Source organism: Lathamus discolor, chromosome 2 (genome assembly GCF_037157495.1).
Source record: "Lathamus discolor isolate bLatDis1 chromosome 2, bLatDis1.hap1, whole genome shotgun sequence".
Classification (NCBI taxonomy): Eukaryota; Metazoa; Chordata; class Aves; order Psittaciformes; family Psittacidae; genus Lathamus; species Lathamus discolor.
This window is the reverse complement of record NC_088885.1, coordinates 109,606,445-109,624,950: the sequence shown is the minus strand read 5'-3', so window position 1 is coordinate 109,624,950 and position 18,506 is coordinate 109,606,445. Positions and strand designations below refer to the sequence as shown.

The following is an 18,506-nucleotide window of genomic DNA, read 5'->3' as shown; positions in this document are numbered from 1 at the left end:
AGGCATTAGTACACAGTGTAATCTTCCACACCCTCCATGGTAGGGACAAAAAAGCAAATGCCTTAATCCAGGTTCGTTCTTCTCTGTGCCCCTACCTAAACGTCACAGCTGCCTTCTGCTTGCCCCAGTGCCCTAGAACTCTGATATACTTGTTTCAGATAACCATTTGTATTTTCAGTTAACACCCTGGCTTTTCCGTGTGCACCAAATCCCAAATGCGAAAACATTAAGGTCTTCTTGCCAAGAGGATGCATTGCTGGAGACACTACATTTCAAAGCTTTCAGGAGTGTATTTTTACTGGGTTTCCTATGAGCTACTACCACCAAAACCAGGCTGCTCAAAAACTGAAACAGAATGACCTGATTCTTTTTTGCCTTTGTTTTATCTATAAAATGGTATGCTGCAGGCTGGCTTGACAGATTCTTGGCACCAGATTGTGTAACCTATCTGTCTTCAAAAGAAAAACAACTTGGCAGTAGAATATAGCATCAGTTCAAAACCAAAAAAATACTCCCAAGGAAATGTATGTTGAATGAAATGGAAATGCAGGAAGGCACCCACTATCTGCCTGCCTCCAGCACATCTATATCAAATGCCTAATAGATGGTAATTTTAGTCTCTGACATTGCTTCCTCACTCACTTCCAGGATGTTTTACTCTTACAAAATACCATTTGCGTCCCACATGAGCCTTTTTTGTTTTGCTGTCAGTTAAAACTCCATATCACAGGAGACTGGATGAAACCGTTGCCTAAATTTTCACTGTTTTTACACCTACAAAGCATTCACAGGTCTACATTAAAAAAAAAAAAAAAAAAAAAAGTTTTCAGAAATTGCTTGTATTTGTTAAAACCCGAGATTTGCTTCTTCCTTTGCTTTCAGGCCTGGCCCTTTTGTACTCAGTTGTGCCCTGCAGGCACAAGGCGAAATAATTACAGCTTCAGAGAACTGCAGCAGATATGTGGCCTAAGGTGCAGAAAGCCATGAAACCTCAGACTGGATAAACCAGTATGGAGAACAACAGCATGATGTGTTTTGAACAGCAACAACAGGGTCACTTGTTAGCATTCAGCTCTCTGCTTCTAAGACATCTCTCGCTTTCTTTTGAAAAACATGTTTTCATTTCAACTCAGAGAACTTCTTTCTTTCCTAAAAGAGACCCGACCCAAAACCCAGAAACGATCTAGGTTTCAAAGCAACTGATGCATGGTGAGCCTCAGAGGCTCTTACATTAAATTCAGCCTGACTCACTTCAGCCATTGGCTGTACTGTGCCTTATCTGTGGGCTTCTCTGCTAAGGTTGCAGCCGCTGTCAGCAGAACAAAACAAACTGCAGGAGCTAGCAGATACAGTACTATGTCTTCTAACGGCAGGATCTTCAGCCATGTATCTTCAAACTATACAATCTTGTGTGCTTTGCTCTATCCCTCTCCTCTGATTCACATAGTCTTTTCATTGCTAAGAGTCTTAGCAGAGAAACTAATCCTTTATGGCAATTTTACAATAGACTGTTTCAGTTAGAAGGGACCTAAAATGACCACCTCTCCAGGAAGCCTGTTCCAGTGTCTGACCACCTTCTTGGTAAAAAAATGCTTCCTAATGTCCAGTCTAAACTTTTCCCTAGTGCAGCTTTGAACCATTCCCACGTGTTCTGTGACTGGATACCAGAGAAAAGAGATCAGCACCTCCCTCTCCACTTCCCCTCCTCAAGAACCTGTAGAGAGCAATGAGGTCTCCCTCAGCCTTCTTTTCCCCAAGCTAGACAAGCCAAAGTCCTCAGCCATTCCTCACAGGCCATTCCCTCCAGCCCTTTCACCAGTTTCGTTGTCATCCTCTGGACACATTTGGGACCTTCACATCCTTAAACTGTGGGGCCCAGCACACAGCACTCGAGGTAAGGCCCCACCAGCACTGAGCACAGTAGGACAATCACCTCTTTTGACCGTCTGGTGATGCTGTATGTAATGCACCCCAGGGTGCAGTTTGCCCTCTGGGCTGCCAGGGCTCACTGCTGATTCCTATTGATCCTGCTGTCCACCAGCACCCCCAGGTCCCTTTCTGCAGAGCTTCTCACCAGCCACTCCTCTCTCAGTTTATACTTGTGCTTGGCATGAGTGGAAATATTAGCCCCACCACCATTCTAAATCATTTCACTTTATACCACACCAGATATGGTGTGGTAAGCCACACTTTATATCACAGCAAGAGGTGTAGGCTCCTTCCCTGGCTGCACAGAAGCCAGAGGAAATGGTGAAGAACCATCTGTTTACGGTTTTAGTCTCCCATGGCAGTGTTCTTACTTCAGAAACTACCATTGTTTCAGCATTCGTAAGTTCTTGCGATGCAAACCAAGTAATGGTTTGCCATCTGATGGTGCGACTAGAGCAACCAGCTGATGGTGTGACTAGAGCAATAAGCAAGACAATTTTGGGGGAGGACATCTTAAGGCAGACAACATAAAGAAGCAAGAGAAACTGAAAATGAGAGCCCCTTGTTCAATAAGCATGGGTGCTAATCGGCCTGGCACAGTCTATAACTTCTTTTCTAGTTCAGTAGAACTGGTTGACTTCCAACAACTCAATTATCTTCTGTAAGTGAGGGATGGAAGGTGCTCCCTTGAGGTCAAAAAGTTACAGGCAGAGAGAAAGGACAAACAGAAATGGAAATGCCCCACGATTGAATTGATCAGCTTAGGTAGATAAATGTTTTGAAAATGCCCTGGAAAGGGTGGGTCATGTGAGGAAAGCAGAGGAAGATTTGGCTTGGGTTTTGTTAGCATCATGGGGGAGATCAGGTGCGAGATAAGACAGTAACAGCAGGAAGATCATGAGGAAAGAAATGCATACAATTTTTTTTTCCTACAAGAAGGATTGGAGAGAGGTCCTCTCTAAATGCCAGAAATTGTACAGCTGCACTAAGGGAATGGGTGCGTAAAATATTATTGAGAGCAGGCAGCATAAAGGACTGAGGATAATATGAATAGTGGTGATGGATCTAGTTGTAAAATGGTCAGGTAGTGGTAGGCACATTTATTCTTTGAGCTGTACAAGAGGAGGAGCAGGACTCGGATCTTGGCAGGAAGCCCAGGTTACAGAGAGTGAAGGACTAATGAAAGGTGTGAGTCGACATGGAAGATGGAAGAGATAGAGCAGTCCTCTGAAGATGCTTGGTTCTTGAGCTACCTTAGATCAAGAAATGGAAGCAAAATCTTTTGCTTATTTGGTCCAAGCACAGAAGCAGGAATATTTAAAAGAACATGAGGAGGTAAGACTCCTTAATGTGAGAATGACAGTCATTTGAGGTGAGGGAAAGGGGGGAGGAAAGAGCAGGAAGCAAAGAGGACTGAAACAAATTTCGTATGGTAGGCTTTTGGTGCATTAAGCAGAGAGCTTTCTTTTATAACACTGCACTTAGTAGCTTAAACTGGCAAGGAAACATGATCAATTTACTGTATTTATTCTCTGCTGTGTCATGCTTCTTGTTTTATATTTATGTAATATTTCTGAAGCCTGAAAGATTATTTAAAAAAACCATTCATTTGTCAAAGATTGAACTCAAAAGGGTTTTTCTTCAGAGCTGCAGATGTTATGGTGCAGGGACAGGGAAGAATGCACTGTATTTACAATTCTATTTCTGTAACAGATAATCAATACATTGTCCTCTGCTGTGTTTAGAGAAAAAAAAAAGGAATATGGTGCCAAACTGTGATTATAAACCCTTTGTGTCTTGGGTGCACTCATTTTCTGGAGATTAGGGGCTGTCCTTTATCAGCCAGTTCACTTCTGAAAGTCCATGATAGATTGCTGCTTGCCCGACTGCTCCAGCAGCAACCTCAACTATATCAGCAAGGAAACCCCCAAACACAACTGTCAGGAGGTAAAGCAGAAATACTGCTTTCTCAGGGCAGACCCTCACAGGCAAATCTTACCTTTTCATCTGGAGCAATAAAAACTGCAATTGAAAGTGGACTTTGGAAGTAAGGTATTTACAAACAGCCATTTCTTTCTTTCATCGTTTTAATGTGTTTTGGTTTGAGTTGGTTTTGGGTTTTTTTGAGGGGAGGGGGAAGGGTTGGGCTTTTGGGGTAGTTACTTCCTTTGTGCTCAGGCTGAAGGGAAATAGTCCTTCAGCATCTATTCATCTATTCTAATGCGCTGGTTTATCTAGTGCTGGAAGAGTTGTGGGTAAATGGGGCTAAGGTCTAACACATAAAGAAATGTCTGTCAGCAAGAGGTGTTTTAGCAGGTTAATGAGGAACTTGGTAACAGCGTAGTAAGATCATTGCAAAATCATGTTTCTTTTTGCTGAAATCACTTCAGCCTTTTAAAACCACAGGAAAATACTCTCCTACTTCACGGGGAGATTTTGTTGAATTGAAAATAGTGTAGATAACATGGGTTTTTTTTAGGGTATTTTTAGCAGAGGTAGTCAAAAACCAGTGTGAAATGGACATTTCTACTCACTTCTGCAGTTGGCGGGCCAGAGGAGGGCAGAGGACCCTAATTTTGTCAGCTTAGATTTACTGTGACCAGGTTTTCTCTGGAGAGATTGCAAGGGTGACTCTTCCCTCAGTGACAAACCCTGAGGCTTCTCCCACAGTACAGTACAAGGAGCAAAACGGCTCCAGAATCCATTAGCAAAATGGCTCCAGAATCCAAAAACTATGCTGCTGCCAAACAAAATGAAAAACAGACTTGGGTGGGTGCTTGCAGCCACAGCATCACTGAGCAGGCCTGCATGCTCAGAGGTCAGGGGAGAGTCCAGTTGTTCTTCAGCCACCAAGTCCAGTTTTGGGCAGGAATTAAGATTTACAGTTGTGGTCAAGCACTCAGAAACTTTATGTGTCTGGGAAGTGCTATGCACGCTTATGCTTCCCTACAACTTCATTGCAATTTGTCACCAAAAAGAAATACAACCCTTAAAGGCAACAACTATATATATATATATATATATATATATTAACTGAAGCATATTTGTTTACTAATTCAGGTTGCACTGCAGACTGGAGAGAGAACTGAGTTTTACAAGCTTGCTTTTTAATCTCAACATTTTTTCACAAGGAAGCAGTTGTAATGCAGAGATGTCTGGGTGAGATACCTGAGCAAAAGCAATCAGTTTGGCTCTGCCACTGCACAGCTCCACGTGGCTGGAAATTATTCTGCTGAAAAACAAGGTAAACTTCCCCATCACCTCCATGCTGCTGCAGCCGCCCCAAGACTAATATTCCATCTGCATCACCTTTCGCTGTTTAGGTAGATTTTCTGGGGAAAAAGAGCTTATTAAAAGTACATTGACCTTTAAAATATGTGGCACTTTTCTTCCACTTCTGCCAGTGGTCCGGAAAAATCCCCTCTGAGAAATAAGAGCTATAGCATTTATAAGACTCAGCTTTTCAGTTGGGTGATCTAACAATTCATCCAGGAAGCAGGTTAATATGGTCATGTGTGCAGGAACTAGGGCTCTTAAAAATTAGTTGCGGCATAATTATTTACTTTAGAAAAACATTATTAACTTTTACTCACCACTTTTCCTCCTCTACTTGAACTCCTATGGACTGGAACTTACTGGTTGCTTTATTTTCAACTGATTTATTGGACTCTTCAGCACCATCAACCTTAAAAAAAAAATCATCCAGCTAATTATAATGTATTTTAACAGAGATATAGCCCAGCTGCTTACAATTTCTATGCAAAATAAGTGTGTGCATGTATAACTTGTACTGTAAGTACCTTCATCTAGTCAGATAGCTTACCTGTCCTGTGCCCATTTCTGATGTTATTAGTGGATATTCATTATTCTAGTTAATCTACAAGTCTTTTCTGGTAAGACAACATTCAGCCTGCAAAACTCAGATGGACTTTATCCAATATTTTCTGGAGTCTGGATGCTCACATTTGCCAGAGCAAATCTCTGAGCAGCTGTAACTCCACTTACTGTGCTGTTTGTTTGATTTTACCTGTTAGTGTGTATACATATACATACATGAACTCATGTCAAAATTATGCATGTATTTTCAGTGTTTATATCAGAGCACTGTACAGATAAGACTTAAAGAAAACAGATGCTGCTTTTGGATGCATTTTCTTTACTGCTTCATCATGCAAACAGGTGGTCCCCAGGAGCAGAGGCAGGAACTTTATACCACCTCCCCATCTCTTTGAGGAGATAAATACCAGTGGTGTAAAGTTAGGATTTAACACGCATGTAAGATATGTCTTTGAGAAAAATCTCAAAATTGTGGGTCCAATCAGTGCAGTTGTTAATTGCCAATGCTATATATGAGATTAGTAGACATACAAGAAAAAAGATTTCTGGCACACAGAATTTTTGGGCCACAGCAGGATTACAAAGTGACCTGTGGATTCACTCTGATTCTGGGTGTACCTTCTGTTGTAGTTAGCATCTTTTCCACTAGTAAATAAGCTTGTTGAGAGCCACCTGAACAACCTATGCAGGAAAAGTGCTCAAGGAGGGATGAAAAGTTACAGACTTGCTCAAAGGATTGAGGTACTTATCTGGTACTGAAGCTTTTGGGGAGATAACTATGCCTTAAATCCTGTAACTGAGAGAGAGAAGGAGCCTTTTGATGGAAGGGTTTTTTTTTTTGCTTTACTTTGTTTTTTGCTAAACAGATTTACAGCAAATGCTTGGGGTGCAGCCCCCAGTGCTCAAAAGTGACTGAGGGGTGCAGAGGACACACATGGAGGTTCATCATGAATACACATTAGCTTTGTTTGTTAGAGGAGGAAGCAAACCAAGACTATGCCTCTTCAGCTTGCCTTGCTCTACAATGATGGCCAAGCTATAATTAAGGTGCATACCTGGTCTGAGTAGAGTATAAGCCTAAGCTAGGTTCTCTTTACAGTCAGTGGAGAGAGACTGACTCCACACTGCCAGTCTGAGGGCTGACAGCATACCTACCTATTTTAGGACAGTTGTTTCTAAAAGAAGTAATTTCTGGCAGCAACAGCTATTTTATGGTATTTCCACTCCCACACTACCTCTTCAGCTGTACCACCAGCATGATTGCTTGTGCAATGATGCTGCAAAATGGACCAGACAGCAGACTAGCAAAGTAGTCTTATTTGTGAAGCCTGTCTGACTCTAAAAATCTCACTGATGGGCACAACTGGGAGGGTGGCATGGTGCAAGGGCAGGAATCCTGTATCACTGCTGAAGGCTTTGCTTCATGTAATCCCGGTTTTTGGCATCTCCATTGGTTTGTATACAAAAATTACCCTGGCAGTGCCTCATGACCATCCCCAGGCAGCTTTCATATATGATTATGTTGGTCATCTGTAAATTTCAAAGTTTCAAAGACTTGAACAGCATTTGGGGCTCTGTTTGCTCAGATCTCAAGAAACTGAGGCCCCTATGCTTCCAAAAGCAGCATTTGTTACTTGCAGAAACAATACCTGAAGAAGAGACAGAAGGGAGACGGTGTCTCAAGAGCCATTATTCACATTACCATTGTTCATTTTGGCTTCTGCAAACATGGAAATGATTTCTTTCTGCCTATTATTTTGCAGGGTGTTTGCCTGCTAAGGAGTCTTTGTTGCCTTGCTCAGCGAAATGAGGAATTACAACATTAGACTTGGCTGAGAATGGGAATAAGTAATAGAAGAGTTTTCCCTATCCCTGTCCCCCCTGAATCATGTGCCTGTGTTTAACACTGAACATCAGCCCTTCTTTCAGAATATATCCCAAACAAACATCTGTGAAGCAGAAAAAGGCTACAACCAAGTCAGAGAACCGAGCCCACAGGCAATAGTAATTACTGCCCTTCCCAGAAGAAGTAAGAGAAAAGCCACAGCTACCCCAGGATTTGCCCCTGGGATGGCATACTTCTACACAGCACCTCTCATCTCATCAGGCTGATGCAGAGATTTCATGGTAAATTCTTAGGCTTTGCTAACCAGACAAGCCTGTCCAGGCACATAGTGCTGTGTGTACAACCTCCATCTGCAAGAAAAACATCATGTCTTCAGGCTGATAAGCTGTGGATTGCTATTCTGTTTGCTTGTGGTTCATCTTCCAGCAAAACCCATGTTGATTCTCAGTTGATTGTAAGTTCAAGCACTTCATTGAAAATGTTAACCTTGCAAGCAGATAGCTGGAGTCCTATCCACATTCTTCTTTTCTTTATTTTTTTTATTGTTTGGCTCTTTTTTGGGGTGTAGGGGTATGGGAAAGCTAATTAAGAAAGCAGATTACACTGGTCTGGCTTATTTGCTCTTCTTCATTCCTGTAAACAGGAGTGAATTTTGGCAGGGTTAGTTTTCTTGTTTCCTTCCACTAGAGGTAACAAAATGTAATTTTCTTTCACAAGGGCAACTTAGAAGAAACTTACCCTCTGCTCTTGAGGCTGAGATGGGAACAACGCTGCCTCGTTCAAGCGGCTACCAGTCATTATGAAACGCATGAATAAGCAGTGACAATTAAGTCACTGAGGCTGGACGAAAATATTTTTTGGGTGATAGTGTAATGTAAATCATTGTTTTACACATTCCCTTTCAGTGATTTAATTCATGCCTTTCTGACCCCCGCTGTGTTATGATTCATAGATTAGTGCTCATGTGTGTAATTTAACAAAGCTGAATAACAAGCAGCAAGGAGACTTAAACAAATCATTGCATCTGATGTTTTTACGATAAATTAGGAAAACATCATTAGTACCATGCAGAATGATTATGCTGCTGCAATTTCTACATAGGTACCTGTCAGGAAAACAAGAAAAATACACAAAACATTGCATAATAAGCAGTAAACCAGATGTGGAGATCCAAAACAATGGCAGGCAATAATCCATGTACTGTACTGTACCGTACCTGTATTCCAATAGATAAGCATCTGTTTTTCTTGAAGTGGTCCTTCTTTCTATCTTCTACTGCGACGGTGGCAATGGTTGTGGTGGTGGTGACGGTGGCAGTATTGTTCCCTACATGTTGACTTGCAGGGCCGTGGATCTGTGCATTGGCAGCTTCAATAGCAGCTGTCAGCGCCTTCATACTGTCCAAGCTCTCCGTGGAGTTGCTAAGTCCAGACTGACTGATGATATCTCCCCTCTGTCCATGCCCATCCATATATGCATCTTGGGCAGATTCTGTGCTGCTCTGGGCTGTGATAGAAATAAACGGTTTGGTGGTAGTTCTTGGTGGGACTGGAGGTGGTGTCTTCTTATAGGTGGTAATGCAGGATGACACTGGAAAAAAACACATGAGAGTTCTTGATTTATCAAGGCTGCCAGGAAAATGGATGCAGATAAGATTACAAAACATCAGTGAGCATGGAAAGAGCAGATGTAAGAAGGACACTGTTAGCCACAGAACCCCCAAAAGCTCCAATGTAAGGGCCATAGAAATACCTTGCTTATTGGTGTCCTCTGTTCCTACTAATGTGAGTGGCAGAATTGCCAGTAGAGGGAAAGAAATTACCTATTTGCCAATTTCCTCCTTAGTCTCTTTAGGATTGCTTTCCTCACTGTATTGTCTGCTAACTGTTCTAAGTCCCATGGGAAGAAGTCCTCGGATCAAAATGTTTGTTCTGCTCATGGCTTCCAAATGAGATTCACAAGAATGATGAGTCTCTCACCACTTATCCTAGCTGAACTGTACTTAACACAGCCCTATTGCAATTGTTTTCTGTCTCTAACCTGTCCTACTGTATTTACCAAGCTTATTTGGAAATTTAAACTACATTCCTCTGCTCAGAGACGGACTCTCAAACCTGTGTATTTATTGCTGTAAAACATCGCACTTGTTGCACAGACCTCAAATACTTTGAAATGCTCTGTAAGCCTCTGAAGACATTGAAAACAGCACTTTGCCATGCCTAAATTTCTCACCATAAATAGAAGATATCAGTTCTGGAGAAAAACTGCTTGATTTTGTACACAGGGAGTTAGTGTAATGAAGTCAGTGGCTAAAGCCTGTCAGTGATTGGGACTACTTAAAGGAAAGCGTAAGTATAAATGCTTATAACAAGACGCTTTAATAGAAGTTTATGAGAACTCTTTTTCTATTTTGAGGGCTGTGCTCTCTTTTTTAAGTGCTGGTATATGGATCTAGAAGCTTAGCTTGACATTCCCAGGTTAAATTGGCCTATTGGCCTCTATATATAGAATCACATGCAGAAAGCACTACATGGAGATAGAAACATCTTCCTTTAAGGGGTAGTTGGTGTCTTTGTGTTACTGGAGTCTTGGAATGCTTTCAAATGAGGAAAGAAAAGTTCATTAAGAACAAAAAAACAACCATGATATACTCTATTCTTTAAGAAAATAAATGCAGGCATGAACCTGTGCAAAGTTCAGACACAAACACGTTAACATAAATTCTTATTAACAGTAATCATATGGCAAGAAATGAATCATCACATCATTTTAATTGGCAGACGTCTATGCCACCCACATAAAAGGTAACTCTGCTACAGCTGTTCTGCTTTCTGTTTGTACTGTACATGCTTGTTGAGCCAGAAGCCATTATGGAATTAATTTGACTAGCTCAGATCCATATGCCTCATCTCCAGATAGCTGTAGGAATAGTTACAATATAAAAGGTGTTTCCAGGGCATGAAAGCACACGGGATTTTTTTTAGGGACTGTAGTGTAAGTTTCTGATAACATGTCTGAACCCATGTTAAACATGTTGAATGCTAATGGAAAAAAAGAGTGTTTCACTAAGGCAGTGAGGGTTTTGAAACTATGATTCACTTCTGAAAAATCAAACAGAAACTACAGCACCTTTGAGAGGAGAGATGGCTAAAAATGAACTTGTCGAATTTTAACTGTGCGGAAGTGACTAGTGTATTAGGGGTTAAAGGTGTTTTTTAAAGTGCTTATGACAAGATCAATATCTGGAACTAACAGAAAGGATGTCAGTTTTACAAAGGGGACTGTGAATTTTGTGCCGTTCTTCACTGGTTTTGATGGTGCCAAAAAGCATTCGGCGTGACTGTGCACATTCAGGTGAATCAGCTGCTGTTGCTGCAGCACAAGCATTTACTCTGGGACTTAGAGAGAGTTCTGGAGGCTGCTGCTTGGGTGATGATATCCCAGAAACAGCCCAGGTGGTTCATGGTCTGGAGAACATTCTCTGAGTGGTGGAAATGCAAACTGAAATTCACTGCTGAAAATTCAAAGCACATACACATACATATATTCGGGTAATGCTTTGGGAAGCTGGTGTCGGACTTGTGTAATAGAGATTGGTGTGCAGTGCTACTTTGCAATTCAGCAAAGTATAAATTGCACCATTTAAAATATGCTAGGCAAGGTCATTGTGGAACTCCTGGGGACATGCCAGCAATTTCAGGACATCCCAGCAAGGCACATAAGTATCATTTTTCCTACATAGCAGATAGGAAAATGATAATGAAACACACTCAGAAAGTGCTCTTAGGTAGGAGACAGAGCATCAAAACCAAAATGCAAGCCTTAACAAGACTTGTCCACACATCACTGGTCATCCCCCACTAGAAAGGGAGTCAATAGCAACTGTCTATCAACTGTTACCATGCACTCTGGACACAGCAGTACAAATACAGAAATGCCTGATTAAGATGTCTTTCATTCTGTTGGTAAATGTACTCAATGAGGAGTCTAATCCGCACTGCAATGAAAGATGTTTGCACTCAGCTAATTAAATCTGAAGTTATTCTTAAGAGGGGGAGAGAATTGACAAGTCATATGGTGAAATTGTAAAGAGAAACGGCAAACGTTCTTTTGGCAAGTCAAAACAAATCCTCAGTTTCCTGGAGTCACGCAGCACATACTGTACAGCTCTGGAGAAGCAGAGTGTGCAAGTCATAAAAGAACCCCAGGCACTTCATTACTGGAAAAGATGTAAGCTCCTGCCGCTCCTCTGCAGAAACGACAACAAAACAATGCTCGGGCCACCGTCGCTGTTGGAGGTAGCTGCGCTCTCAATGCTGTAGCTGGCTGAGCCCTCCAAACGGCTGAAGCACAATGACGGGAGGGATTCAGTGCATCAGTTTTTGTCCGGGTGCTTTCAAGAACTTGGCAACTTGCGACATGGCAACCTGAAGGATCTGCCCACTGTTCAAGTGGCTATGGTATTTTAAATGCCAAGCTGCTTGAAAAACAAAACAAGTACTCCCAAAGAAAAATGACAAAACCCTGGTGTTCTTCTTGTGCAGCCAAGAGAGCCTGAGTGTTCAGTCAGTGCTTGGGAAGAGCACATCACGTTGTGCCCTGTCCCTGCAGGCAAAGGGGAAGCTCATCCATCCAGCTCTCCTGCAGCAGAGATGGACTGCCCAGCAGGATGACTCAAAGGGAGAAGATCACAGGATCACGGGACACATGAAAAAGATGGAGAAATCTTCACTTCACACACAAGGAACTTTCAAGGGGTTTTGCATATGAATGTCATTTTAATTCACATCAGGAAGTGAATTTAAACAGCTATATAAATTCCTTGATAAATATGTTCTTGGACATGGATCAAAGAGCGAAGTTCTGTACGGAAACTGATCTGACTGGAGAGTCAAGTCGAAGTAGTCTTGTTTTCCATTAAAATTGTTTAGACATGGAGTTTATCAGTTTAACTTTTTGAATAGCAAATGTGTGTATGAACTCCCAGTTTGTCACAATATAGACTAGCTTTTTGTAGTCCTTAGAGCACACATGCTGCTGGAGCAAGTATGAATTCCTCTCCTAGGGCATATGAAAGGCTTAACCCAGAAACTAGTTAAGTCATGCACAAGAATCTTTGACTCCTAAAGCACCTTGAATTGGGCCCACAGTTTCCAGCTGTATCAATCTACCAAGTAAAGCTCTCCTTTTCCTTTTGATCTTTATCCTTCTTCTGTAGCCTGCCTTCTGGTTACAGTTTAATCCTAAATACCTAGTGAAAAAGCACTTTCTCCAGATTGAGAATAAAAAAACCCCCAGTCATGGTGTTTGTCTTCCTAGCCAGTATTTCCAAACAACTAGCTCATGGGACAGGAATTTGGAACAGGGAGTGTCAACCACCCAGTTCAGAAGGAAGTCTAATGATAAAAAAAAAATAATCCCAGATTGCATAATAATAAAGGCTTGAATGTGAATGTTTCATTGTAAGAGCACTTCAGTTGTTTAAACATGCTCACGAGGGAGATGAGCCCTCAGGAGCAAACATCAGCATGCAAACACAGTTTTAGCTCAGTGAATGGGTGCTCAGGAGAACGCCAAGGCAGATTAATATTTGTGAAGAGATCAAATTCGTGCACTACTTTGAACAGTTCAAGTGATGAGATATGTAAGCAATATCTTCCTAATTTGGCAGCCTCATATTAACTTGTTGACTTAGTTAACAAATACAGGAAAAAATGAAAGTGCAAATGTAAACTTAATTAACATAATAGTGTTCCTCTTGAGAAAAAGGACTAATTCCACAGCTTGAAAGAAGCAGCAAAGGACAACTTGAGCGCAAGTAAGTATTAAGGTACAAGGCAGGAGTTCTTCTACCCCACACAGATGTGCCTCGGTCTTCTGATTTACTGTCTGTTAAACACGTGTGCAAACAGCAGTGCCCTTGCATCTCACACAACTGCAACACAAAACACAGGTGTAGGCACATCCAAGCAGACCTGAGCCTCACAACTGCAGCCCCTGAGCTCCCCACACAGAGGTGCAGTGCTTGATTTGGCTTGGTAGAGTTGTTATTCTCTTTACCATGCACTAATTTCCTTACTTTGGGGGGGAATGTTTGGAAATAGGGTTCAGATCCTGTATTGTTATTTATACATGCAAAAAACTGGTATGGAAGGAGAGCATGTGTTTTCCTAAGAAAAACCTATTTTCATATAGCAGATGGCTTCTGAGGATGTAGAGATTTACTATTACAAGAGTGAAATAAAGATTTTTATAAGAAGTTCTAAACTGCCCAAGGGAATAATACCAGAGTGAGTTATAGATATCATTATCCCAAATGAGAACTACTGAAATCTACGTACTACACCATCAGGACTTCTGCCAAGAACATGATTTTTCCATACCCCTGCCACTGCCAAGCCACATACCTTATCCGACAAAAACCTAAGCCATACTGGGTTAAGAAACAGGCATAACTGCTAACTAAAATCCTGCAGAAACCTATGCAGAGTACCTAAACTATCTTCACTGCACACAGTAGCACCACAGATTTAATATTCCATGTACTCAAGAGGTCTAAAAGCTGGTCCTGGTGACCTTTTCATAAGTTTGGACATTTCTGTTTGCAGGTAGGGTGCCTCTAGCTGCCCAGCTGGATATAGTAAAGGATTTCCTGAAACCTAGGAGAGAGGTGAGACTAAAAATGGTTCATCGTGCACCTGAGATGGCCTGAGTTAGAAAATCTGCACGTGCAGAGTCAGTGGATGATAGGTGAATATTTCTCCAGCTGATGGAGACTGCTGATGCCAGTCAGAAGTTTAATTGTTATCCCAGGGAAGCTGAATTAGTGTACAGAGAACAGATGAGATAGTAAAAGATTTCTGCTAGATGCAGTTTATGACTAGGATATCACCATAAATTATGGATGCACGGACAAATTCAGTGCAAATGCAAGAAAATAGTAGGCTTCCTATGAGACCTTTTTCACTCCTTGTACTATATAGACATATCTGAACTTCTCTATACATAAAAATTACCAGTACGTTAGCAGCACACAACTAAGCAATTCAACTCATTGAGCCCGAAAACCAAGACATCTATAGACAACTGAAACTCTGGAAAAAAGATTTCACATAAACTGAAAGTCATTACCCAAAGTGGATAGTTGCTAGGATGGTTTATAATACTTAACTCCTGAAACCTGTGATTTTTACTGGTGTCAAGCAATTAGGACTCGGCTTTATCTTTCCTGAAGAGATAAAATAGGCAAGAATGGGACCATTTGCAAGCCCTAGACTTAATTCCAATTAATGCATATGAAATGCCTTGCTTTTTTCCCCTGAGTGAGTAGTTGGAGGCAACAGCAGTAGCATTTGCTTCTGCCATTCGCTTGCCAGCAGCTGTCTCTATGGGGTTGAACTGCACTGTACCTGAGGATATGGTGCTTTACAGATGGGTTTGATCCTGCCCTTTGGCCCATGGGACATGATGAAGCTATATACCCACAGACAATATATGAATAGCTGAAATTCATTCGGGCTGAGTGGGAAGTCAGATGTGAGACTATTCTGGCCTTGCCCTTAAACTCTGGCTACCAACAAAACACCTGAATAAACACCACCAAGAACTGCAGGGATGAGAATGTGAGTCTCTTCTGGGCAGATGCTCCCCAAGAGTTCTGAAGGTTCAAACTGCTTTAGAACAGTCACGGTGGAAGGTATCTGATACAGAACATCAACCTCTACATTCAATGAAGCATGTGGGAGAAGAGTGAAAAGAAGAAAAAAACCAGTACAGCAGTGTGGTGTTTTTTAGTTAGCAGGTGAATCATTTATCATGTCTTTTCATCTGTATAGCATTTCTTTTTTTCTTGAGAAAATCGGGGAAAAAGCGGTTGACCTATAGTTTAAACTAAATCTAGTGAACCATTCAAATGCTTTCTTCACTTAAATACTTCACTAAGTCCTTCGCAGTTCTGCCCCATTTTGGAGCAGTCACGGATAACAAGAAACATTATAATTTCAGATAAAAAAAGGACACTTTAAAATATCATTTATTGTTCAGAATTTACATGTCTTAAAAACACCATGGTAAGAAATTGATGAGCTTTCTGAATATCAATACATGAATATTATAAAATACATTTATAGAAAACAGAGGAAACCTGGTAAAATATGGCAGTTTATCCTACTTAGACCAAAAATGTACAAGTAAATAAATGTAATAATATGCAGGTTAATGAAATCAGATCCTTTCCCCATCTATTTTACAGGAAGCAACTTCACTGGCACTTTAACACTTTTTTATGTGTTACTGCAGGACTCTCAAATTCCAGAATTTGCATCCTTTTCCCTCTGGCAATACTGTTAATAAAACAAAATGGGAATTTCTTTTTTTAATGTGGAGTTGTGCTAACCAAATAGAGACACATATATGTAAGCAGCTGTTTAAGTAAAAACACAGTGCAAGATCCAATGCCTGGATTTTCAGAAACACAAGGGGTTGAACTCTCTGCAAGTATCAAGCCACCTTAGCCAGGAAGATGTATTTAAGCAGTTTCAAATCCAAAATATATACTCCAAAAAGATACTTATTGTTTTGGCTACTAAGGAAAGGTTAAATTTAAAGACTTCGGCTCCGAAGGTACATTTCAAGTCCTTGGTGTCAATCACTGGAAAACCTCTTATTTACATTTCTGATCTCGATGTGGATTCTTGAAAACCCAAACTGTGAATACATGACCTAATTTCCAGACTATACCAGCAGCTCTTTCAACATGCCAAAAGTGAAGCCCACACTTGCCACTCTGTGTGGACATATTACCATAGGTGCTATTTCTCAAAATTATCATGTAACTGTTGCTGGACATATTAATATACTCTTGTGTATATGGTTTCCCTTCAGTTACAGATGGAATATTTAATATCTGAGCAGCCAATACATAGGAGTCTTGAACCCTGTCAAACCTGAAGATACATCATTGCAGATGTGTGGTCAGAACTAAGGCCACATGTTACTAAAGCTCTCCTGCAGCAAGTACCATGGGTCATGCCCTCCTTCACAGTTCATTAAGAACTGCATTTTGTCCTTCCTGAGCCTGTGCTGCCAATCTGTCATCCTCCCTCAGTGCCAATGGAGCTAACTGATGATAGAGCAAGTTTAGCACTCAGTCATCTTAGGAGGAGTTTGTCATGAATTTGATGGAGAAACTGCAGGTTGAAATTGTACAGCTTTTGTCACATAGCAGGTTGGGCTACAGAATAATACAGAATAATCTTCTAAATCTGTGAATCCCAGAAATTAACCTGTGAACCTAGAGGAGACGTAAGCAAGTCAATTAACTCTCAGTAATCTGATCATCTAGCCTTGAAGTTAGCTAGGTATTAATACAGTTGGACATCACTTTTTTCAACATTAATGCAAGGATTTTATTTTTAAGCTTTTCACCACAGCCAGCTTTCAAAAGGAAATAGTTGGCTGGGCTATTGACACTTCAAAGTGTGATTTCTGTATAAGAAAAACATAACTGTAAAAGTTGCTCCCTTTTCTTCTGCTGCTGATATTAGCAAGAAAACAAGCTTCTACTGGTTTTTACTCCCAGTGGTTTTCTGAATACTTAATAAACTTAAGGTAGGGTAAGGAGAATTCTGTATCATTGCACACATTGGCATCAAGCTGGTCCCACAGAATTTGATTAGTGATGCATCTACATTGGTATAGAAATTAATTAGTTTAAATTGCTGCAATCCCACCCCTGATGTGGACACATTTAGAAGTGCATTATGACTGATAAGGTCTTTTTTATAACTTAAATGAAAATGCAGTGGAAATAAGAGTGATTCCCTCGAAGAGTTTATTCCAATTAACTGTATCAGTTCAGTGATTTTAAACTTCGTTCTATGCCACAGTGTGCAAACAAGCTGTACATTGCTATGAAGTACATCCATTTGAATCCACTGCAAACTGTAGAGGTATAATTTAACCCAATGACAATTTGTGAAGATTAAGAGCCCTTTTTAATTTTCTGGGTCAAAATCAGTTCTCAGGGTTGCTCTATTTGAGTTAATTTGTGCCTACATGGTTTGGTTACTTTCACATCTGGTATTTTTTAAAAGCTAAAATAAAACAGAGAACGCAGTGAGCAGCATTGTTACTAATGACCTGCACTGGAGAAGTTCTGTACTATGAGAAAGGTACACATATACATATGTGACAGTTATATTCCTCTAGTCGTTAAGGGACTGGTATACACAGCAAGTACGGAAATGTAGGTATACCAGTTTTGCATGTTTTTCAACCCTAAGGCTGTTCAGAAGCTTTTAAGCTATCAAGAAAGTCGTTGGTCTGACATAGACCATTCAAATGTGTTTAACACAACCTATACGAGATGGAATTTCCTATTTTCAGTACAGTAGCCACCTACTGTACTAATCAAACTTCTTCATGATACTGATGAGTACAGGTGGTGTTTCCTCACAGCAGAAAGCACTCTGTCACCTGATCCAGTAAAGGACTCAAATGTTTTTAAATTCTTTAAAGTACATACTTGAGCTCTTTTGCTCAGTCCCGAGTGGCATCAAGGCTTTACTGCTTTCACATCATCCCGAAAGGCTACCTTTCAATTTATTTTGAGAATTTTATTTTATGCTACTTGATATCTCAGATTATATTAAATAAGTTTGGCCAAGAGTTGAAAGTTATTCAAATGACAGCAATGATGAAGGGCTGCTGTGTTTTAATCAGATATATGTTGGGAAGAAACTGTACAAATGCCAAAGACAAGAAAATAAAAGCCAGTACAAACTTACTTAAAAAAGAATGTGATTGTTAAAAACAACATGAACAACTTTTTCACTGCTACAAATTGCCATGAAGCACCACAAGAATTGATTTATATCATTTTACTATCAGTTTC

At 40.7% G+C, this 18,506-nt stretch overlaps 1 protein-coding gene and 1 long non-coding RNA gene across 2 annotated transcripts in view; one reads left to right on the top strand and one right to left on the bottom strand.

The window, feature by feature from the left end:
- The window catches only part of DLGAP1 (DLG associated protein 1), a 326,853-nt gene that overhangs the window by 17,728 nt on the left and 290,619 nt on the right, over positions 1–18,506 (bottom strand). The window contains exons 7-8 of the mRNA XM_065668051.1: positions 8,829–9,202; positions 5,523–5,614 (exon numbers count right to left, since the gene is read on the bottom strand). Of these exons, the coding sequence (XP_065524123.1) occupies positions 5,523–5,614; positions 8,829–9,202 (466 nt within the window). The remainder of the gene's footprint in view (positions 1–5,522; positions 5,615–8,828; positions 9,203–18,506) is intronic.
- On the top strand, positions 3,168–9,693 carry LOC136008579 (uncharacterized). The gene is made up of 3 exons (XR_010610155.1): positions 3,168–3,264; positions 5,061–5,173; positions 7,530–9,693. It is a non-coding gene; the product is annotated as an uncharacterized LOC136008579 (long non-coding RNA).